The 24,202-nt window shown below is 43.9% G+C and overlaps 1 protein-coding gene across 1 annotated transcript in view; it reads right to left on the bottom strand.

Moving 5' to 3' along the window:
• Nucleotides 1–3,652: 3,652 nt before the first annotated feature.
• The window catches only part of DCUN1D3 (defective in cullin neddylation 1 domain containing 3), a 48,444-nt gene continuing 27,894 nt past the window's right edge, over nucleotides 3,653–24,202 (bottom strand). Inside the window, exons 3-5 of the mRNA XM_072982557.2 lie at nucleotides 24,042–24,123; nucleotides 10,360–10,897; nucleotides 3,653–7,192 (exon numbers count right to left, since the gene is read on the bottom strand). Coding sequence (XP_072838658.2) covers nucleotides 6,706–7,192; nucleotides 10,360–10,793 — 921 coding nt within the window. The 5' untranslated portion in view covers nucleotides 10,794–10,897; nucleotides 24,042–24,123 and the 3' untranslated portion in view covers nucleotides 3,653–6,705. The remainder of the gene's footprint in view (nucleotides 7,193–10,359; nucleotides 10,898–24,041; nucleotides 24,124–24,202) is intronic.

The following is a 24,202-nucleotide window of genomic DNA, read 5'->3' as shown; positions in this document are numbered from 1 at the left end:
CTGAGATTAGCTAGAGACACAAAAAGCAATCAAAAAGCATTCTTCAGATATGTGTAAAGCAAAAGAGAAAGAAAAGACATATGGCACACCTACTCAATGGAAATGTAAGGATAATGACAGAAGACAAAGAAAATGAAGAGCTGCTCAATTCATATTTTAACTCAGTCTTTTCCCGTAGGTCAGACTATGAACCTCCAAACAAATGTGAAAGTAGAGGGGACAGGATTGCAGCTGGAGATTGATAGACAAAAAGTCAAGGAATACCTTAGCACTTTGAACGAGTTCAAATCTCCAGGACCAGATGAACTGCATCCGAGAATACTGAAGGAGTTAGCTGAAGAACTCTCAGAACTGCTATCCATTATTTTATTGAAATAATGGGAAACGGGTGAGGTGCCAGAGGATTGGAGGAGGGCTAATGTCCCTGTCTTCAAAAAAGGCCAAAAAAAGTAGGAATCTGTGAACTACAGGCCAGTCAGCCAGACCTCAATCCTACAGAAAATTCTGTAACAAATTATAAAACAGTCAGTATGCAAGCACCTAGAAAACACTGCAATAATAACTAGAAGCCAACACGAATTTGTCAGGAACAAATCCTGCCAGGTTAATCTGATCTCATTTTTTGATCAGGCATCTCTCTCATAGACAAAGGGAATGCTGTAGATATAGTATATCTTCATTTTAGCAAAGCTTTTGATAAGGTGCCCCATGATATCCTAATTGGCAAACTAACTAGGTGTGGGCTGGATAGATGAAGTGTCAGGTGAATACACAATTCGCTACAGAATCATACTCAGAAAGTGATGATTAATGGCTCCTCCAACTGGAAGGACATAACAAGTGGGGTACCCCAAGGCTCAATCCTGGATCTGGTGCTCTTTGACATTTGTATTAAACACTTGGAGGAGGGAGTGCAGGGAAATTTAACAGGGAGAAGTGCAAAGTACTGCACGCCAGAAAAAGTAACAAATTGCACAGTTACAAGATATCTGGCTCAGCAATACTACAAGCAAGAAGGACCTTTGAATTGTTGTAGATCACAAGCTAAATATGAGCCAACAGTGTGATGTGGCTACCAAAAATGTCAATGGTATTTTAGGCTGCATTAACAGAAGTATAGTTTCCAAATCTTGTGAGGTGCTAGTCCCCCTCTAGTCAGCACTAGTTAGGCCTTACCTTGAGTGTTGTGTCCACTTCTGGATATCACACTTCAAGAACGATGCTGACAAATTGGAACAAGTTCAGAGGAGGGCAACAAGGAGATCAGGGGACTGGTAACCAAGCTCTATGAGGAAAAACTGAAAGAATTGGGCCTGTTTAGCCTTAAGTAAAGTAGACTGAGGGGGTGATAGGATAGCACTTCAAATACTTGAAAGGCTGCCATACAGAGGAGGGGTAGGATCTGTTCTCTATCATCCCAGAGTGCAGGACACACAACAATGGGCTCAAGTTAAAGGAAGCCAGATTTCGGTTGAATATCAGGAAAAACTTTCTAACTTTTAGAGCAGTACGACAGTGGAACCAGTTACCACGGGAGTTGGTGAGTGCTCCAACACTGGAGGCATTCAAGTGAAACTTAGACAACTACCTGGCAGATATCCTTTCATTTGTATTCCTGCATCGAGCAGAGGGTTGGACTTGATGGCCTTATAGGCCCCTTCTAACTTCACTGTTCTATGACCCATGTCATCACTCCAATTCATTAGCCCTTCTTCATTTCCTACAGGATTACGTAACAGTTAAAATGTGCCATGATATTTGGCTTGCTCCATGAATATTCATGTTTTAAAATAAACAAGCAAGCATCCTTTCTATTTATCACAGGCTTGGGTGTAAAGGAACTACTTCGCAGAGCCAGATTCTGGCAGGACTAATTGGATGCTATATTTAAACTACATTTAACACTAAAGATTCGTATGGGGAGGCTGGAAGTGGCAGATGCTTTAATGCAAAGGAAGGGCTTCCAGCCCAAATTCAGCTGTAGATTCTTGGTGGTCATATTTCAATAACTCGGATGGGCCCAAGGCAGAAGTGAAAGACCAAATAAACCACCAATATATTTAAGCTTAAGGCTCCTGTGGGCAAGATATAGTTAAACCTTTTAAAATGCAGGAAAGGCCATATAAAGTTGAATTTATCCCATTCATACTTAATTTCTTCTGAATTAAAACTGTAGGCATGAAGACCTACATATATTTCTCATAAAGTTCACAAAATGAGAAGCTGATATCCCCTAAATCTCTCTGAATAGCTTCAGTTAATACAGCTACCAGCTTCTGCTCTGCCCAATCTAATCAGCTGATAGTCTGAAACCGCTGTTACTCTCATGGGTCGTTGTAGAAAGGGAATGACCCTGAATAATACCAGCCTTTCTGAACCAACATAGCTGATCCGCATCATCCAATGACTCTAGTGGATAGACATGGAGGAAGCTGCAGTCCAACGTAGGAGGAGATGTTAGGATGGAAAAGAATGATCTGTACTAAAAAGAGCAAGCCGTCCCTCAGTGTCCTTCTAGACCCATGCTCCTTTCCAACAGTTTGTCTTTATATGGAATCGGAATAGGGCTCTAATCAGCAGTCCCAAAGATATCAGGAAAAAGGTTCCCAATTTCTAGAAAATGGCTACAACAAAGGCACAGGGCTCTTGAGAAGGCATAGTGCACATGCCAGCACAGGTAGGACTGGAGAGCTTCTGTTCCATACATCTGAAAAGAGTTTCTTTGCTGCCAGGTGGCCGAAGGGCGTTCTGGGAAAAAGTCCCAAAAGTCATGCTGGGCTCCATACCAACCCCAGCCTCCCATCTTTTTCTCACACAAAGGGGTGATCCTCACCAGGACTAGTGGGGCAGAGAGTGGAAGCAGAGCCAACTAACTCTAGTTTAGCTACATTTGCTCGGCTATTTGTCTTCCACCCTTACAAGTCAGAGGTGGGCAAACTACACTGCAGTTCCTATCAGACCAAACCAGCACATCCAAGGGGGAAGAACACTGGAAGTTACAGCTACAAAAATTTAGGAGGGCTTGCCTTCCCCAACTGCAGTCAAAATACATCCCTCCATCCACTCCCACCTGGGAGAGGCAAAGGAGCACGCCTGACACAGACACACACAGGATTCATGTAAATCTGCCACCTAACACTGGCATGTTGTTGATTCTTCCAGAGCTACTGCAGTACAGTGGTGCCCCGCTATACGCTTACCTCGCATGACGTCAAAATCGCTTAATGATGACATTTTTGCGATCGCTATTGCGATCAGAAACAATGGTTCCTATGGGGGAAATCCGCATCACGTTGATTAGGAGCCTGCTTCGCGAACCGCTTGTTCGCTATACGATGATTTTTCCGGTTCCGCAAAATGACTTCCCTCCCTTCTCAAAATGGCTGCTTTCCAGAGGGAAGCTTTGCATTACAGCGATTTTGAACAGCTGATCAGCGGTTCTCTATGGACAATCTTTGCTGGATGACGAGGTATTTCCATTGGAATGCACTGACCGGTTTTCAGTGCATTCCAATGGTTTTTTTCCCCACTTGACGATGATATCGCTTAAAAGCAATTTTCCTGGAACGGATTATTGTTGTCAAGCGGGGCACCACTGTATATCCCCCCCCCACCAGTGTCTCTCTAGACAGAGAACTCAAAACACACAGAATTGCTGTCGCTCATTATGTGTTTAATAATCAAGGCTTGTTCTTAAGTCCTCTGGGCCAAACCTTTGAACAGCTGGTTAAATACTTTACAAGATCAAGCTGAAGGTTCAAGGCCTTCTGGACTGATTTTCACACATCAAGACAAGAGAGCTCCCCATCCCCCAATTTTTAGGCACAAAACTTCCTTTGCAATGAAACCAAAAAGATGACAACAAACATAATGCACATGCAGCCTTAACATTTAAAAAAAGAGAACTTCCTATCTGGACTCAAGAACAGGGCCCCACGAGTCTGCAGCCACGGAATGCAGCTACACCTTAAAAACAGCACCTCTGATAGCATTTGCACAATTTTTAAAAATATATTTTAATGCAGTCAATATTAACTTTTAGAAGAACACAAATGAGTGTCAACCTCTGGTCTTGGCAAGTGACAGAGGATGTGAATTTCAAGTATTTATGCTTAACTTGTCCCAGGACTGTTAGCAATTTAAGATCTAGAAGAGTTTGATGGTATTTATGGAAGGACCTGATAGGGGCAATGCAAGTGAGCCCATGCAAACATATTTGGGAGGAAAAGGAAAATCCTATGGCTAGGCAGGGTGTCCTCAGGCTTGTTCTGCTGCTGAAAGGGCTGCAGCGGCAGTACAGGGATGCTGGACAAGCATGCTCACCACACACTGCACAAACAGAACACAGCAGAATCAATTGCAAAGAGCAGCCCATTCTCCCCAACATGGTCCCCTCCAGATGTGCTGGTGTACAACCATCACCATTATCAGCTAGCACTTCCATGGGGATGATGGAAGCTGTACTCCATTCTGGCCAGAAGCTGCCAAAGGAGTTTCTGCCAACATACCTGCCGCTCAGCCCACTGTTCAGAAGACGTCAGCCACCCATCCATCTCAAGCTGGTTACAGCCTCATTGTGGAATGTATGGGTTCATCATTGGAACCCAAATGGGCCAGCACCTTAATTGCCATTGTTTTAAACCAAAACTACTTTGAGAGCTTTTGTATAAATTTAAAACTGTAATATGAACGTCTGGCTCATGTCAGGCAAAAGCCTCAGCAGCTGTCCCTTTTACCAAGCTTTAAAATGTTAACAATGTGTATGTGTGTGTATCTGTGTCTGTATCAATATCTCTCTATATACAGAGAGTGTATGTGGTGCTTTTAGCTTTATTTTTGTTGTTGTTGTGGGGATTGGTGTGTGTTTTCCCAAAAAGCAAGTAACAAAAATAATTTCAGGCAGTGTAAATAAAGCTCCCTTTTTAGAGGTCACAACAGTACCAAGCAAGCAAACAGTTCCAAATATAGGTAACATGTAAAAAGCAATAGAAAATGAATCCTATTTAAAAACATTGTTCTCGGACCAAAATGAGATGCATATACCAGTGCCAACGGGATTATTCTAAATAGGGCTGCCATCTTTCTTTCTCCAACTCCCTTGCTTACGCCTGGGCCCCCAGCAGTAGTACAACAAATAGAACTCTAATTGATGCAGGATCTTCTGTCACTGCCTTCCCAGGTGACCAGCGTAGCACAAAAGCCACTCCTGGAAACAGAGTGAAAATCCTACTTCTCATGTGCAAATTCCCCCACGCAGGAAAGAAGTGATTGCTACAATTTCAAGGCTCTTTTAAAATACAGCTATAAATGCTCAGATGAAAATACTGCACTTACAAGTCACAGAAGGCAATGTTTTTATCCAAGAATCAATTATATAAAAGTTAAATTAGAGATTTTATCCCCCCCCCCGTCTCCTGCAGAGGAAAAATCATCACTTCTATCAAAGTTAATAAAACCCCAAAGAACCATCAACAACTTTTACTAACTGGCTATCCCTTGCTTTCCATCAGGTGTGACAGAGAAGCGTTACCCCAGTTTTGAAGGCCACTTTTATTCTAGACTCAGGATGGTGTTTCCAGTGTGATAGTGCGAAAATGTGGTTACCCTCCCCCCCCCCAGATTAAAAGCCAATGTTCACATTATCATGAAAACACCATCCCCGTCTTCAGAACTGGGGCAACATTGCTCCATCTCACCTGAGGCAAAGCAAGAAATGGCCAGTTTGTAACCTACTCTCTGTCTCATTTGCTTTGGTGACCAGAACCTGCTTCCATTAACATTTATGGACCTTTAACATTTCCCCATAAAGATGGCTATTTCTCAGTGGCAGGATGGATGAGTGTGGAGAATCCTAGATCCTTAGAATATTAGCTGGGCATCCTATCAATGTGGCTGAAAAGAACCGTCAAAACATCCTCAGACTACGGCAGACTTTGGAGGTGGGGGTGGACTAGAACTCCAAGTTCTTGGGGAGCAATAAGCAAAGTACAGTTGCTGACCAATGGTTTGAAAATATCATTAACAATCAGCTGACTGGCAGGTTCAGGAGATTCTTTCAAACAAAAAGAGCAGATCTGCATATATACCAGGGTCCAACATAAAACAAGTTAGCCATGCCACATATACACAAATTCCTGCTGCTTTCATTGGCTTTCAACATCTTATTTACCTGGGAATTAAATGCATGTATAGTTAACAGTTAACACTGTTATTACTTCATGGTATAAATTTTAAAATTATTACAACCTTTAAAAAATCAACAATGTAAACAACACTACACACAGTATAGACCTGACTTGAAAATTATTTTTTTTAAAAAAAGTAAATTTGCAGAACTTCTATCTGCTACCGTATAATTTAGCGATGTTAATTTAACCTCACCAAAAAGTGTGTGTGTTTTTAAAAAAAAAAAAAAAACTTGCAATAACCAACATCAAGATGTAATTATACCAAATCTCAAACCATTAAAAAAATCATTTAACTTGCAGCCAGGGGTCAAACATTTCAGGAAAAGAAACAGGAATAACCCAGAATTTAAAGAAAGTGCCTAAAATATAGATACAGCATTTTAGAGCCCTTTCAAAATACAAGGCAGAGAAAGGTGTAAAGTAGAAAAATCCGGAGCCTGTAAATTCCAGAAGAGTCCAGAGCTTATGGGTGATGAAGGGTTAACAGGGGACAGCTGCCCGCTGCGTTAAAATGCTGCTAAGTCTGATGATGGTCTGTACACAGGCTTGCTGTCTGTGAAGCTGCAATGCACGGGGTGTCCTCTTCCTTCTTCCGCCGCTCCAATTCCCATTCCACAAAGGTATCAAAAAGACTGGGCCAAGCCTCGTCCTCGCTGTAATTGCTAAGGTCCGGCCCAATGACCTGAGTAAAATTTAGGAACATGTTCCACGTGTCCCGGGAGATTCCCTTGATTCCTGAGGGGTTCTCGATCAAGAAATATAACCACTGGTCCAAAATAGGGGGTTTGTTTTGTGTGAAGACTAGTTTCCAGAGGGCGATCGCAATTTCTCGATGGAGTGATCGCTGCCCCTCTTCCGAGTCCAGGCCAAACTGGAAAGTGAAACGGTAGAGATCCTTGAACTTATCCTCTTGTTTGGCTTCGTTGAGGAGGCTAGGGAACCGGGTGCAAATCCCATCTATGCTGTCCGCGTTTATTGCTTTGCAGCCTTCAAAGAACTCCGTCCTGTTGGAAGGAATAAGGAGGGCAGTTAGATCGCTCTTTGGTCTTCCGACAGCATGTGCAAAGCAGCCAGAGCACCGCGAGATGCCCTCCGAGACAGCAGTTGAGCCTGCGTGGCTTCTGCCAGAAAAGGAAGGTTCTGTTAGGGCTTTAAAATGGAAATGGAAAAATGAGGGTGGTTGAAGAGCCATCAACATGTCCATTTCTAGAAATGTTTCATTAAAAAAAGGTATGGAATGGATACAATACCACCAGTCCGACAGGACCTGAACTGACTCTCCTTCACCCCAGCAAGCATATAGAAATGATACAAAATCAGTAGGACAAAAGGTTTTTATTAATTAACTTTTAACTTGGTTTTTATTATTTGTAAGTCCTCTATGCCAATATGTTTAGTTTCGGAGGACTGTGACTTCTGTTGAGGAGAGTAAAGAGCCAGAACACCCTGAAAGTGTGGAATATAGCTATTAATGATGAATTAACATGCAAAATTAGAATAAGAAGGAATGTTGAGAAAAAATGTGTTTGGAGATCTATGGAGAGAATTAATTAACTTTGTATTAACAAAAGGGGTTGTGTACCTTCGCAAGAGTCAATGTGTTTTTGGGAAGGAATAATTTAACTCCATTGGTCCCAGTGAAGGGGAGCACAGTATATGCATGCGTAGATTTTCTTTAGTTGTATTTTTATGTGTGTGTGTGTGTGTGTATATATCTATGTATATATATATATATGTATATATGTACAGTGGTGCCTCGCATAGCGAGGTTAATCCGTTCCGGATTAACCTTCGCTATGCTGAAGCATCGCTGAACGGGGCAGGGATTTCCATTGGAACACATTAAACATCGTTTAATGCGTTCCAAATGGGCCAAATACTCACCGTTCAGCGAAGCTTCAGAATGGCTGGCAGCCATTTTCGCGCCCTCGCCTCGCTTAACGAGGGCGCGAAAACGCTGCGCGCGGCCATTTTGGGCCATTTCCGATCAGCTGATCGTCGGGGTTCGTTTTGCGAAGATCGGTAAGCGAAACGCTTACCGGTCTTCGCAAAGCGAATTTTATCCCATTAAAAAAACGTTGAGCGATCGCATTAGCGATCCGAAAAAACGGATCGCTATGCGATTTCATCGTTATACGGTGCGCTTGTTAAGCGAGGCACCACTGTATATGTATACGTACATATATGTGTATATATATGTGTGTGTGTGTGTGTGTGTATATCGTATTTTTCGCTCCATAAGACGCACCTTTCCATAAGACGCACCAATTTTTTAGGAGAAGAAAACAGGAAAATATAATCTGTTTTCTTCGTTCCATAAGACGCACAGACTTTCCACCCCCGTTTTGTGGGGGGAAAGTGCGTCTTATGGTGCGAAAAATACGGTGTGTATATATATATATTATATATATATATAAAAAAGAACACATTGAAAGCGACAATACCACATGCAGGGAGATGATCGTAAGTGATTTATTCGGACTCCCATTACGATGTCTGTGTTTCCATTGTAAGGGAAGTGTTTTCATATAAAGTGTCAAGTCTCCTCTCTCCTGGTCTTGGCAGAAAGGCTACTGTGTGTATCCCCTACTCTTCACAGAGCTATTTTTCTCAAGAGAAAGCACTGTTCCTTCTCCAGCCATTCCTGTTCACTCTTCTCTTGATGCTCCCAACCCTACTTTAAGACCCAACAGACCCCTCTTCCCGTACAGCTTCTACCTGGATTCTGAAATCTGGCTCTGCATTCTTTGCCTTTCTTGATTGTGGAACAGCATAATGACAGAAAGGTGTCACTAGCAGCCAGACTCCTTGAATTATTTTTTTCTTCTTTCGGGGAACGTACCTCCTGTTCCTTCAGCTCTTTCCTCCACACCAGGCTGCCTGAGTCAGAGGACAAGATGCACTCAGCCTCCCCACCACCACCCCTGCAACCTGCATTGCAGGCAAAAACTGAGGTTGTTCCAGCTGCATATGAACTGGTCTCCTGAACCCTTTAAAGCAAGCCACAGAAAGTTATTAGTTTAAGTTCATGAAGACGTTAAGAAGCCATAACCCTAAACTTTCATGCTAGCTACAGAAGATGATGGGAAGCATAGGCTGCTTCTAAAAATGCTTTCTACTAATGGGACTGGCAGTGGACAGATGGCTAGTAATCAATTCGGGTGGTATGTATGGCATGTCATTTCTAAACCATCACCATCCAAACTGAGCCCTGCGTCACAGTGGTTAAACTGTAGTACTTCAGTCAAGCCTCTGCTCAAGACCTGAGTTCAATCCCAGTCAGATTCAGGTAGCCAGCTCAAGGTTGACTCAGCCTTCCAAGATCGGTAAATTGAATTATCCAGCTTCCTGGAGGGCAAGTTGTTGTTTGCATAATCATGTTGTAAACCACCCAGAGAGTGCTCTAGTGCAGGAGTCCTCAATCCCCAGTCCATGGCCTGTGCCTGTCTGTGGCCTGAGCCAGACCAGGCTGTGGAGAGACACCTTCCCCCAACCCCACACACACTCCCCCCCCCATTTGTGGCTGTGCGTGAGCACAAAAGCACCCACATGAGCGCTGTGCCACCCTTTGTGCATGCGCACGAGCACTGTGCCACCCTTTATGCATGTGTGCACGTGTACTTGGACGGAAACACATGTGCTCTTGAGCGCATGTGCACGAGTGCAGGGGTGCCCCGCCTTCCCCAGCCAGTCCGCGAGGCTAAAAAGGTTGGGGACCGCTGATCTAGCACTATGGGATGATATGTAAGTTGAAACAACACCAACAAATATTAAGAATTCCCTGCAAAGAAAATAAAATTAAGCACTCAAGGGAGAAAGTTCTTGACCCACCTACTTCCAGATGTGATAATTTCCTCTCTGTGTCTGAAAAGAAAGGTTTAGGAGAAACGTATGCAGATGTATGGGTGTAGTGCACAGTGTATACCTTGAAAGGCCTTGATTCAAATCCCCACTTGGTCATGAAGCTCACTGGATGATCCTGAGCTAGTCACATTTTCTTAGCCTGACCTACCTCTCAGGGCTGTTGCAAAGATAACATGGGGACAGGGAGAACCCTGTGAGTCACCTTGTGCTCGTTGGAGGAAAGGCAAGATGCAAATGTAACGAATAATAAGCTGAACTGGCCAAAATTCTTTGTATCAAGAAACAGCCCAAGAAAAGGCCAACTAACCTTGTGAATTTGCACATGGTCGCTGCCTGGAACTTCCATGCCAAGACTAGCACTTTGAATTCGGTGGGATCAACACAGAGGTCATTGCAAAAGCGCTCCATGCCTTCCTCCAATATGGCATCTTCTCGTTCGTCTTTGTATCTCCTAAATAATTCCTCAGTCCGGTGGAGGGACGATTCCTCCGTGCCAGAGACCGGCTCTTTCTTCATATCCCCAGAGGCGGTAGGAGGCTGACTCGATTCCACCGCAGCCTCCATCTTATTTTTCCCGTTGACAAGGATGTCCCCAGAAGATTTCCCACTGCCGGCAGTGCCAGGCTCTTCCTTCGGTATCACGTTCCGCTTGCCGTGAGCCTTGCCACTTGGGTCTCGGTCACCATTTTTGCTGCCAAGAGTGGAAGAAGGGTTCTTGCACTTGGTGACACACTGGCCCATATTGTGTTGCACACCCAGCCGTCAGAGCAGGCCCCTCGCCGTCACACCCCCACTCCGCTGCCGCTCAGTGGGCCTCAACATGCCATCAGGGACAGTCCAGCAACCTACGGGAAAAGAGGCGGGAGAGAAGCAAACAAACTATGAGAAGCTAATCAGCCATACAGAAACCAACAAACATTTCTGTCTGTATTTATATATGACAAACAATTTTGCTTTTAAATGACATATGTGCCACAGCAAGTGTTGCCTTCAAGAGGCATTTCCTCCTTTCTTAGAATTAATAAGGAACATTGCCATCTGCAGTTCTTTTACTCTCCATCTAGATTAGAAACAGCCAATTTGGAAAGAAAATACGCTCCTGACTAGGGATCTCTGTATACAAGAACTTCCTCAACCCGCTGCTTTCCAGTTGTGCTGGATTACAAACCTATCATCCCCAGCCAGCATGACAATGAGACATGTATGATGAGCCTGGACAATTCGTGTGGTGCCAGGTTGGGGAAGATGAGCTTATTGTGAACCGAAGGTTTGAACCAGTGAATATGACCACAGCAACTGACTATACATGGCAGGCCTACTTCCAAGCATTCTAAGTTGCTTCACACACATTACCCAATTGCAACGGAATTCAAAAACTTTGTAAGGTAGGTCACCATGAAGGTTACCTCCATATAGCAGATGCAGGTGGGCAGGGGGATTGAGGTAGAGAAAAAGTGGCTTAACTTAGTCAAGTTCCCCTAGCCAACATTCTGCTGAACCTCTTAAGCCCTAATGTTGCACCATCTCCCCTTTAATTTCGACAAATTCAAGGAACGCCACGCACCAGCCTGCTTCTCCCAACAACCTCAGCAGAATCTCATACAATGGATGTCCTAGGAATGAGCAAGTTCTTCACAGCATGTGGGGCAAACCGGACACATTTCGCATGGCTGTACTGCAGAGCCAGCAATGAATTGAAGACTCCTTTGCTGTCAGAGATTGAGTTCTGTAGTTGTCCAAGAGCTGCACCTTATTATTGCACGGAAGGAACACAGGAAGCCGCCTTGCACTGGGTTAGGTGACCTAGCCCAGTACAGTCTATTCTAACTGGCGGTGGCTCCCCAGTGTCTCCAACAAGAGGTCTCCCCCATCAATGGGAGCCTGATCTAGTTATCTACAGAATCCAGGGATTGAATCCGGATCTGGGATAGGCAGGTCCTGGAGGCTTGGTTTTTACCAACAGTACTTACCATGGGCAGTGCCAGGCCCAGAAAAGGCCACAAAAACAGGAAAAAAAACTAGAAGAACCCAAAAGGCCACATCTGGTCTTGCTCTTTGGGTTGAGCACCCTATAACACAAACTACCACTCTTGGAGGAGGACTACAGAAGTGAAAAAATATACTCTTGTCCCTGAGAAATTTTAACACAAAGAAAAATGGACCTAGGAGGCTGCATGCAATACAGAAGCTGCATTTAGCTGGCCTATCTTTATGTAATGGAGTTGTTCTACCACTGCTAATGGTAGAAAACCACTGTAGTGTTTTCTTACAGTGTTAACAGCTTTCCCAAAGGGTACAAATTGCTTCCAGAATTCTGGAATAACTTACTGGATCATTACGCTGCTTAGGCAGCAACTTTAAATATACCGCTGCTATAAGCAACGGAACTTGCAAATATTAGTGTTAGCACTATAGCAAAACTGCTAAGGAAAGTCTGTTCCAATTTATGGTGATCCTACGAATTAGCTAGCTCCAGAAAATCTTATTGTCAATTGTCTTGCTCAGCTTTTGCAAACTCAAGGTCATGGCTCCCTTTATTGAGTCAATCTACCTCTTCTCTACTCCTATTGTCTTCAACTTTTCCCAGCATTATTGTCTTTTCCTGTAAATTCTGCCTAGATCAGTGGTTCCCAACTTTGGGTAACCCAGGTGTTCTTGGACTGCAATTCCTAGCGGCTTTCATCACCAGCTGTGCTGACTGGGATTTCTGGAAACTGCAATCCAAGCACCCTGGATTATCCAAGGTTGGGAATCACTGATCAAGATCACAACTGCTGGGATAAGTCCATCAGTGTAAATCTCAACAGAAAACTACCACAGCATAAGAAGTCAGCACAGGTATTTGCCATCACAGACTAGTCATGTGATTTGGCAGATGCACCAGCAAATGCCTATGCTGACTTTTTAATTTACTAATGAAATTTATATTGATGGACATGCGCTAGTGTAATTTTTCAACTGAATTCCAGGAGTCAATATGGGGGGGGGGGGGTTTAGTGACGTTGGTATTTAACAATTAACATACAGAATATTGGTATAATTGCTGAATTTTAACAAATTAGAGACAGCAAACTAATTTTTACACATTACTTTGACATTCTGTAAGGGCAGGCATATTGTTTATACAGTTCATGCTGCCTTGCACTTGGTGACACGCTGGCCCATACTGTGTTGCACACCCAGCTGTTAAGAGCAGTCCCCCGGCCACTCAGCTGCTGCACAGTTGGGCCTCAACATATGCCATCTGGGACATTCAACCAACCAAGGTTTGTTTTTGATGCTGCTTTTGTTTACCATTTTTCAGTGTGCTATTTGTTTAATCTTTTTAGTATTTGTATAGTTACTGTTTTTAGCATTAAATATTGTATTTTAATTATGTAAGCTGCCTTGGGTCCTTTTAAAGGAGAAAAGCAAAGTAAAAATACATTAAATAAATAAAATAATTAAATAAATAAAATAATAGTATTTTTAATCTATCCTGAAAAGAATAAGGACAGATTCAGTGTTGCTCAGCTATTGTAGGTTAAAGGAAGAAATACTCTACGGATGGACTATACAACAACACATTCCCGGTATGATCCTGCCCCTGTGTTTCTAATTGGCTACATGTGGCTTATGGAAGCACTAAATCAACCCCAGTTCTTTGCTGTCTTGAAACACGCACAGCTATATAAAGAAAGATTTCCCAGTGCTACCTAGAAAGTGAAGTAGCTCTGCCTGGCAGTACATTTCCTAATAAAAGGAAATTCCTCAAATTCTTACGGCAACATCAGGTTACAAAGGGGTTGATTCATGCTCAGACCTTGTCAATTCAGACTACTCTGACCTAGAGCATTATTGCTCTTTCCTTTTCTCCGGAAGGTATCAAGAAACCATAAATTAATTTTAAATATCTCAGCATAAAGAAGCTTTACAATACCAGGCTCCAGCCACTGCATTCTCTCTTCCACCGATCTGTGCCTTTCAGATTTAAATGTGGAACCCTGAGCCCCTTTAAAAAGATATGCTCCAAAGAATCACTACAGAAGGGGAGAAAATAAGGAGCCTCTCTCTTTTTGTCATACGCTTGTATTAAAACTTCGTGCAGGGACACACACTTAAGTATCTGGCCTCTGTGTGATAAAGCAGAGAGAACCCCTGTCTTGTTCACATGCAAGCTAAAGTCATGACAGAGCCGCACGGAAAAGGAAGCGCTCCCACCTTAACAGGAGAGATGGATTTGAGACTGCCTGGGGTGGCAGGCAGATGGTCCCCAGCTAGAATATACAGTAATGTGCTCTATGCAAGGTCATCCTGGAAGTGATTGGCGGCTACAATGGCTCAAATCCAGCAGCCTGTCTCAAATAAACAAACAAATAATAAACAGCTATGGTGAGGTGCTAAGAGCATGCTATTCCAGTGCTCTGGGGTATGTGCACCCTTGCTATCTTCCAAACACACTTTTAAACCCAGGCCATATTTCTTGGAAAGCTGCAGCTTTTGCTACGGCTATTGCACCTTTCAATCTGCAAGGACCAACGTGTACTACCATTGACATAACAAGGGGTACATACAGAATTGGTATCTGGAAACTGTAGGCCCTAAAATGAACTTTTCCCAACTTTCTCGTGGCTCTTCTTACACAGACAGGAAAAAAAGTGACACCAGTCAAGCAGTACTAGTATCGAGAACCCCCTCTTCCTATGTAGAACGTAAACCAGGGAACCACCCTTCCCAAGCCATCAGTTCCAGTATGACGGCTGGTGGTGATGGCAGTTATCACCCAACACAGTCAAATCATGCCAGTTTAGGAAAGTGTGCTAATATATCACCACTCAAAGGGGGGGGGGGCAAGCTGGTTTCTGGTCAGTTTCTACTGAGCTCAAAGTTGGCAATATGAAACTTGTACCTGAATTCTAATAGAACCATCCCTTTGAAATTTGCCTGGTGGAATTTCCACCTTTTTGCAAGTCTGTCACAGTACATCCAACTCTCCCATCACTCCTTTCCAGGTAAGTAATCATTAGAGAAGCTAGCTGGATAGCTCCGTGGTTTAGTTTGGGAGTTCAATTCCCCACTGTGCCAGCTGGGAGAAGAGCCAGCCTGGGTGGCCTTGGGCAAGCTGCACAGTCCCCAGAAGCCCCCCAGGAAAAGGGAATAAAACCACTTCGGAGAATTATCTATCTGGAAAACCTTGAAAAGGGTTGCTGTTAAGTCGGAATTGACTTGAAAGCACATGATTGACTTGAAAGCACATAACCATTAGGAATGGGTGAGAACTTTGCAGTAGTTTGTTCATAATAACACTTTACCAAAATAAACCCATGTCTGGAATGACAAGAGTATAAAATTTAAAAAAGAAGATATGGGCTGAAATCCTATTCATAGTGTAAGAAGCCAAGTCATAACTTTCAGTCCATTACAAAGCACATGCACCCCGAGAACTGCAGCTGGGACACTTTGCTTACCAGGAAGAAACAGACTAAATGTTACAATTTGGTTTATGCTACAAACAGCCAATATCTGAGAAACAGAAACACTGATCCATCAGCACCAACGTTCCCTCTAAGTTTCTGTCCCGATGCATTGGAGCCTTGTTCCGTGTGAGCGGGGGTGGGTGGTTGAATATCAGGAAAAACTTCCTAAGTGCATAAACCCAACAGAGTTCTGGGCAAGGGCGCACACAGCTTAGAGGGAACACTGGTCAGCACCAAAAGCATTTATCTCTTTAAAATTTTGACTTTAGTTTGCTGCATATTCATATGATGCATGCATTAATTAAGGTAGTCACTTTTTTTGAGGGCTCTTCATCTTTAACAGCAGTAAACCAGGCAGGTACAACATGATCCTTTCCATGCGGGGAGCTGATGCATGTGGTGAACTGGTCTGGTACAAATGACGAAGCCTTTTGATTCAGAATATTTTGGAGAAGCTAACCAACACTGGCCAATTTTTTCATAACTCAGTTTTAAAACTCTCAGTGTGGGAGGAAGTAAAACTGACACTTGCACAAAGCCTTCCTGTCCCCTGTAATCTAATCAATGCAGGATAGCACCCAACGGACTTAAATAGAACAGGCCCTGGACTGTCGGACTTATATGGAAATACAAATACAGACAACTTCCTTGTTCCATAAAGATTTGGGGAGGAAGACAATCATCCAGCTTCACACAGCAGACATATCAAAAACATCAATTAATTTGTTATGATTACATTATATCCCACCTCTCCTCCAAGGTCAAGGCAATGTAATCACTACTTTTCCCCACCTTGGCATCACAAGTGGGTCACATTCTGTCAGTGTGACTAGCCCAAGATTACTCAGTGAGCTTCATGCTTCAGTACAGACTTGATCTCAAAGTCCCAATGTAATATAACCTATGCACCATCCTATCTCCTTATGCATCACTCACCCAAATGTGCCTAGTATTATGCCCACAAAAATGCTGCCATCATCTGCAACAGGAGAACCTAGCTCTTGTTCTATTGTTGTTGTTAATGTGCCATCCAGTCAGAACTAACTTATAGAGACCCTAGTAGGGTTAATTGATGTATAGAGACCCTAAAGGAAGCTACAAGGTTGAGTCTGCAAGAGCTGAGCAGGTCTGTTGAGGACAGGACATTATGGAGATTGCTCATCCTTGGAGTTGCCATGGGTCAGGAGTGGACAGCACGGAAAAACAACAACTACAGGGTTTTCAACGTAAGGTGTTTTTTTTTATGGAGTGGTTTTAGCCCCCAAGTGGGTTTCCACAGCAGAGCCAAGGAATCAGACCCGGGTCTCCTGAGTCCCCATCCATTACTTTATCTGCTACACCACAATGGGTACCTCTTGTTCTATTACTATTCATTGATATGGACTTTTTAGTTTTTACAGTGACTAAGACTTTTAAAAGCAGATTCTTCAGATGAAGGAACAAAATGTAAAGATGATTTGCCCAAAGCCGTAGAATGAGTTCATAATGGATGACAGACATGCAAAACAGTAACCAGCCATAGGTTGTCCGTGAGGGACTCTACCCTACACCTTATCCTCAGGCTACTCCCAGGAATGCTATTCCTGTCAGAGACAGAAAATGTCTGTGTGTGAATCTGTATATTCTCTGTGTGTGTGTGTGTGTGTGTGTGTGTGTGTGTGCCTGTGTGTGTGTGAGAGAGAGAGAGAGGGAGAGAGACAGACAGACAGACAGAGAGAGAGAGAGAGAGAGAATGAATGAATGAATAAATGAATGAATGAATGAACAAACGAACGAATGAACGAACGAACAAACAAACAAACAAACAAACAGACAAGAATACCGACTTTTGCACCTGGGGTTGCAGCCCTTTGGGTGAGATTTCACCCTGGTTTCTCAGGATGAAGTCCAACTTTCTACCTACTAGAATAAGTCACATTCTATCTATATAGTGGGAAACCATCACAAAATGCTCTCTAGTAATGGGGACTGCTCTGGGGTGGGCAAGAAATTATGAAGAGCTTTTGTGTATCCAAGCACAGGTGAATGGAGCCACAAAAGCTTATGAAAAATTAAAAAAAATAATCCATCTGAGAGACTTCTAGTTTCTCTTCTATCTTTGGCAAAGCAGGAAGAGACAAATATCTGTGCTTGTATTTGAAAGCCACTTTCCGCAAAAACTGTGTTTGCCTGCCGCTCCTTGACTTTATAGGTTTTCTTTCTTTCTTTCTCTTTCCTTCTTTCTTGAGGGGGGTTGCTTTCTGGTTTTCACTCTTTAAACACTGGTTTCCATCAAATAAAGCCAAAGGTTGGAAACCCTAGTTTCTTTCTCTGACTGCAGTCCTAAACTCCCCTGGTCAGCACTGTAACTGACAATAGGGGCTGAAGAATTCTTGGGATCTGTAGTCAGTCCAGAAAAGGATTTTCTTCATCATCATCTTACAACTGCAGAGCTGGAAGGGAACCTATGGATCATTGCGTCCAGCCCCTGCCAAGGAGGCACAGTGGGGGAATCAAACTCCCTTCCTCTAGCTCCACAGCCAGAAACCTCCTAAACCACTGAACTCTCCAGCAGTTATTGCTCCACCTTCTTCCTGTAATGCCAATGACAGCCCGAATGTATTTGCAACTGTTCAAATAATCCCTCACAAACCCTGGAATTTCATACAGTGGTGCCCTAGATAATGAGTGATTTGTTTAACAACGAATCCGTATAGCGATGTGTTTTTTGCGATCGCAAAAGTGATCGCATTGCGATGTTTTAAATGGTAAAACATCGCTTTGCGATGATCGGTAAGCGTTTTGCTTACCGATTTTTGCATAGCGATGTTTTTAAAACAGCTGATCGACGGTTCCAAAATGGTCACCGGGTAAAAAAAATGGGCGCCCGCTGTGTTTTCGCGCCCTTTCCTCGCTTACCGGGCAGGGAAAATGGCGGCTGAATGGAGGATTTTTGCATAACAGTGAGTTTTAAGCCCATAGGAACACATTAAACAGGTTTTTGGTTCTGTATAGCGACGCTTCCACATAGGGCTTTTTGGTCCTGTATAGCGATGATTTTTCCGGAACGGATTATCGTCGCTATGCGGGGCACCACTGTACTGTGTTTGGGTGCTGAGAAGTTCCATTAAAGACCCTTATTCTTTGAAGGATATTCAAGTCTCACAATTTTTGGACTGAACTTATTACACAGATTTGAAACTAATTGTGGGGTTGTGACTTAAACTGTAATTCACAAAAAAAAGATTCCAGGGCATATTAGGAAAAAGCAACAGCTTCAAGTCATTGTGATATAGGTTTCAAAAGGCACCTCCCTTTTCAGACACATTGTTAGTTTTCTGCTCAAGTCTTGTAATAGTTCCTGCTCTCCCAATAGAGAAACTGATATATTTTTAAAAGTTCTCAGTTCTTAATTCTCTAGCAAACCTGATTTTTAAAAAAAAGTGGTAAGAAAGCCCTGCTTATCCTATCCAAGTGGAAGGGATGTAGGGGCCATAACCACAGCTTTGCATTTTGCTCCTTCTTCCTACCTGCACATGGAAAGCTGTAGCTACAAGTTTGTTTATTTATTTATTTAACTTATATGTCGCCCACACTACCCGAAGGTCTCTGGGTGGCTTTCAGCATTTAAAATACAATAAAAAGGCAAAATAAAAGGGCAAAATAATTAAAATGCAATTAAAATATATATTCTAAAAATTGCCATCAGACCTACAGCTGAGTTACGATAGATCAAACAAAGAATCGAGACAAAGGCAAAAGAGGGATCTATGCTTTTATTCATAAGTTTAAAATATTTATAGACCACATTTTTTGCCCACTAGCAAAGTGAAATCACTGTAAAATTCAAACAATGCAACAATAAAGCCAAAGCTTAGAAAAATGACTGTTACTGGAATGATAATTCCAAGAATCCCTCAAGCAACACCTCAGTTCAAAAAAGCAATTTCTCCAAGCAGTGACTAAAACATACCACAAAATAAAAACAAGGACAGAATATTGTTTGGGTCTGTGTCAAAGAATACCAAGATTCAACATAGTTCTCATGAAACAATTTCTCCTGACTGTCCAAGGCCAGGAATGGATACTAGAAAGAGCCTGGAAGAGGGAAATTCTTAATGAAAGCATCTGAGTGTCGGGGCAGAAGCTTCTCCCACTTCCAGGCTTATGTAAATAAGCTCGTTCTGACTGGTGATTGGTCTTAAAGATGCAGTCCTAGGGGACTCCTCTGAAGTCTGACTTCACAAACCCAGAAAGACTGTCTCGGTCATCTCCCTGTATAGTACCACTAATGTGTGTCCAGCTTTAAACACAAGCTATCCCTAATATCTAAAGCAGGGGTCTCAAACATGCGGCCTGCGGGCCATTTGCGGCCCGCCGTATGATAGTTTGTGGCCCCCACCTTGCCTGCCCATCCTCTGCTGTCAAGAGTCAAAAAAACAAGCCTGTGCAGGCTGCAGTTCCGGATGGAGGGTGCAAGAGGCACTGTCTTGGGGGAGAGCCAGTGAACGAGGCGCACTGCCAACCCTTTTCCCCGAGCGCCTGAGCCACCGCTGAGCGATGCCTGAGAGCGGAGCTCACTCCCAGCCCGTCCTCGAAGAGCGCCTCCAAGCCGCCAACAGCAGCTACTGCCACCACCGCCTCTTCCAGGGAAGTGGCTCTCTTTCTCAGCACCCCCAGAACCAGCCTGGCCAGCAGCTGCCTCAGCGCCCAGGGGTGCTTCCTCCTCCTCCTCCTCCTCCTCCTCTTCTTCGTCCTGCTTCAGCCACCTCGGCTCTGGAGGCTGCCGGGGCTCCCCTCGCAAAGTTTGCTCCTCTGTTGTGGGGGGTAGCTGGTGTTGTTGAGTGCACCTTTTTTTGAGGGGGGCCCTCAGAGGAAGGTTGCCGGACCTCCGTGTGTGTGTGTTTGTGTGCACGCACGCATGTGCACCTGTGGGGGGGCCACCCCATTCTGTTTAATTTCACAGGTACCGGTGCGGGCTTTTCTCCTTTAGCAAGGAGAATTCTGCAAGGTTTTTTTTTTTTTAATTTTATGTCGTCCCCCCCCCCCTTCGCTAGGCAGTCGCTGGCGCCCCTCCCTTCTCCGCTTCTTCATCCTGCTGCTGGTGGTGGTGGTGCTGGTAGTGAAGAAGGAGCCAGAGGGGGTCATGGTTGGCTACGAGGGCTCACGTGTCCCTCTTCCTCCGCCTCAGAGCCCCAGCCAGGCTAAGGAAACTCCTGGGCAGCTTCCTCGGGCTCTTGCTCCACTTGGCAGAAAATCTGATGCGGCCCAGCATCATCCAGACTCTGCCTCCAGCGGCCCCCAGGTAAATTGAGTTTGAGACCCCTGATCTAAAGGATGCAGCCAACCTCAGGAGGGAGTTGCATGATCAGTGAAAACTCTGCAGAACAGTCAGTCATAACTTTCCGGGAGTCCCAACCTAGCCTTTCATTGTGGTGGGACATATAACCGAGCCCTTGCAACCTGCTACTGAAAGCAAGCATAAAATAAAGGCAAGACAAAATCATTCATTCATTCATTCAGAATATTTTCTTTCCACCTTTCTCATTAAAAAGGACTCAGGGGGCTTACATCTTTAAAAAGACAATATTCAAAAGCTAAAAACAGTAAGCATACAAATGTTAAAAAGAAATCAAACAAGTATTCTATTAAAGGCAGTAAGTAAAATCAATGTTAAACACTTTGAAAAATGAAATTGGTAACTTGAGGTAGAGTATATACTTTGCTAAGAAGAAGACTCAACCCCGGTAACTCCCAATTCAAGAATCTCAAACAACACGGGCTGGAATCCTGGAGAGCAAATGCCAAGCAAGAATAGACATTCTGGCCAGACGAACCCATGTGCAATCTTAGCAGAGTACGAAGATGCACTGAAAGGGCTTTGGGTCTGAATCCCTTCGGTCTATATCCAACTGGCTAAACAACTAAAGTAGATGCATTGAATAAAAAAAAGTTTACATAAATGTCTCAGTTCGGCAACAGATGCAACAATTCCATATTTCACTTGGTGGCAACTTGATTTAGGCCTTCGTATATCATTCACTTATTTTCATTTTATTGCATTTTCATCCTCCCTTTTCCTCACGTCTAATAATATTCATGCTGAATTAGGACTGCAATTTTTTTTTTCCTGAAGCACTCCCCTCTCTTTATATGGCAATCAAGTGAAAGGTTATTCTCTCAGTGCTGGGAACAGTTGCACTTAAACAAACTGGCTGGTGCAAACTGAAGAGAACTCTGATCCACTCTGGAAGAATGTACTGTGTATCAAAATTTACAAAATTCTTCACATTTAGGATGAAAAGAATTTGAGGTTTTAAAAAAAAGTACGTGGGAAAAAGGAAAACTAATATAACCCTAGCATCAGGAACATTTACAGTGGTGCCCCACATAGCGACGATAATCCATTCCGAAAAAATCATCGCTATCCGGATTCATCGCTATGAGGGGCAAAAAACCCCACAGGAACGCATTAAAACCCGTTTAATGCGTTCCTATGGGGGAAAAATTCACCTTTAAGCGAAAATCCTCCATCTGGCCGCCATTTTCGCTGCCCGGTAAGCGAGGAAAGGGTGCAAAAACACTGCGGAGGGCTATTTTATTTACCCGGTGGCCATTTTGGAACCGCCGATCAGCTGTGCAAAAGCCCCGCCGATCAGCTGGGCGAAAATGCGGGCTTCGGGATGATGGGGGGGAGCGCTTTCCCCCATCATCCTGAAGCCCCGCCGATCAGCTGGGCAAAAATGGGGCATATAGGGAAAAATCGCAAAGCAATTTTTCCCCATAGGGAACATCGCAATGCGATCGCAAAAGCAATCGCAAAATCTTCATCACTATGCGGATTCGTCGTTAAAAGGGGGTGCCCGTTAAGCGAAGCACCACTGTATATATCTTGTCAGTTTAAGCAGCAATGTTTAAAGAGAGGTGAGCAAAGTGCAGCCATATGTAGCCCCCAAAGTTATTTTTGAGGCCCCACGGCATAGTCTAAGAAGAAAAACGTCCAAAACTAGAGGGAAAGTGCTTCTTGTCTCTAAAGACACCCAAGAGAAACACAGCTTTCACAGCATCCAAAGAATCAAAATCAGAAACGGTTCTTGTTTCAATCCCATCCCACCACCATCCCTGGGTACAGGACCTGTGGGGAAATTTGGTCTCCAGACCCACCAAGATAGCCAACTCATTTCCGCCACTGGCTGCTACAGTTCTCCACACCATGTCTCTGGGAGGCGCTTTCCCTGAGCTATGCAAAAAGAATGCCAGGTATACCTTCTGGTGTTGAAAGATGCTGACAGAACAGGCAAATCCAGAAGCCACTGGCCACGCAATTAGGGAAGAGGTGAAAGGACTGAAGGAACAAACTGGTGGTGCAAAGTGCTGAGGCAACCGAATGACATGATTTTGAGAAATCTCAGAGCTGAAGAGGTTGTAGAACAGAAATCTGTAGCAAGAGCTTTCGTCATCATTGAAAGGCAAAACAGAAACCAACATAATGAATGGGTGGTTGATTGCCAAAGAGATGAGTTCAGATCCAGAGGGTGAATCACTGACTCATCTTGCAATCTAGCCTTCAGCCCAACCTACTCCCCAGACTGTTATTGAGGACAGAATGACATTCCTCTGCCCTGACATAAAGGAAACAGATTCAAGCTACTAGTCCTTAATTCTGACAATGAGGAATAAATGCTGCAAAAGGGAGAACAGACAATCTGTTCTTCAAGTGGTTGCAGCATACATGCTACATAATGGTCCTACCAATACTGCACTTCAGGCTTTTTATGTCTAACTGATCAAATTTGGGAAAGGCACAGTCAATCCCATTAGAGCACATAAAGCAGACTGGATCAACTGGCATCGTGTTTGTCACGTATCACAGAAACCCGTATGTGTACGAGCACCAACTAGTTTTGCCTTTGACCCGAATGTGACTGGGATAATCTTACTTTGCTACACCCAATGCACATTACTGCATTTGCTTTGTAAGAAAGTATGCCTGAGGCATGGAAAAAAGCTCAGTGGCACACAAAGCCTTGAATTCTGCACTAAATGTCCAGAAGGATTTCCTGAGGACCTGATAGACAGGGAATGAAGGAACAACTCGCAGGAAAGCACTCCTACTTGAGGCTAATGGGTGTTTGTGCGTGTGCGTGTGTGTTTTTGCTGGCTAAGACAAAAATCATGGCTAACTGGGCCCAACTCATCCCTCTCCTCTGCTTGCTGGCTGGGCAGCTGATGGGCCAAGGCCCCCTTCTCCAACCCTGCGCCGGAGGGAAAGGCAGGTGAGAGTTCTGCTGGCATTCCTCCCAGTCATGGCCGGGAGCCCCTCCCCACCACCTGCTTTCCCTCCTCCAACGCACCAGGCCTGCTCAGCCTAACACTGCAGAGTCAATGGTCTTCCTGTTAGTGCTGGACTCCAACTCTGTGAAACCAGCCAGCACGGTCAAGGGCGAACTCCAGTCCAACAACAAACACCACTGCAGGGCCAGAGGTTTTCCTCACCAATCGACATAATTCCCAATCTAGAAGAATGTAGTTAAAAAACACAAAGGCGACTTACACAATATGCTCCAAAACGCAGGAAGGCATGGCACCATTCAGTCTCATTCTCCTCCCGAACATCTAGGTCTCTCCATGGACTGCTGTGGAAAGAGAGACACCTGTTTAGACATCCCCAAAGGAGGAAATTCAAGGACACACAAAAAGCAAACAGCTGCCGCA

The sequence above is a fragment of the Pogona vitticeps genome, chromosome 13, assembly GCF_051106095.1.
Source record: "Pogona vitticeps strain Pit_001003342236 chromosome 13, PviZW2.1, whole genome shotgun sequence".
Taxonomy (NCBI): Eukaryota; Metazoa; Chordata; class Lepidosauria; order Squamata; family Agamidae; genus Pogona; species Pogona vitticeps.
Note: the sequence above shows the minus strand (reverse complement) of the source record. Positions and strands in the feature narration are given on the sequence as shown.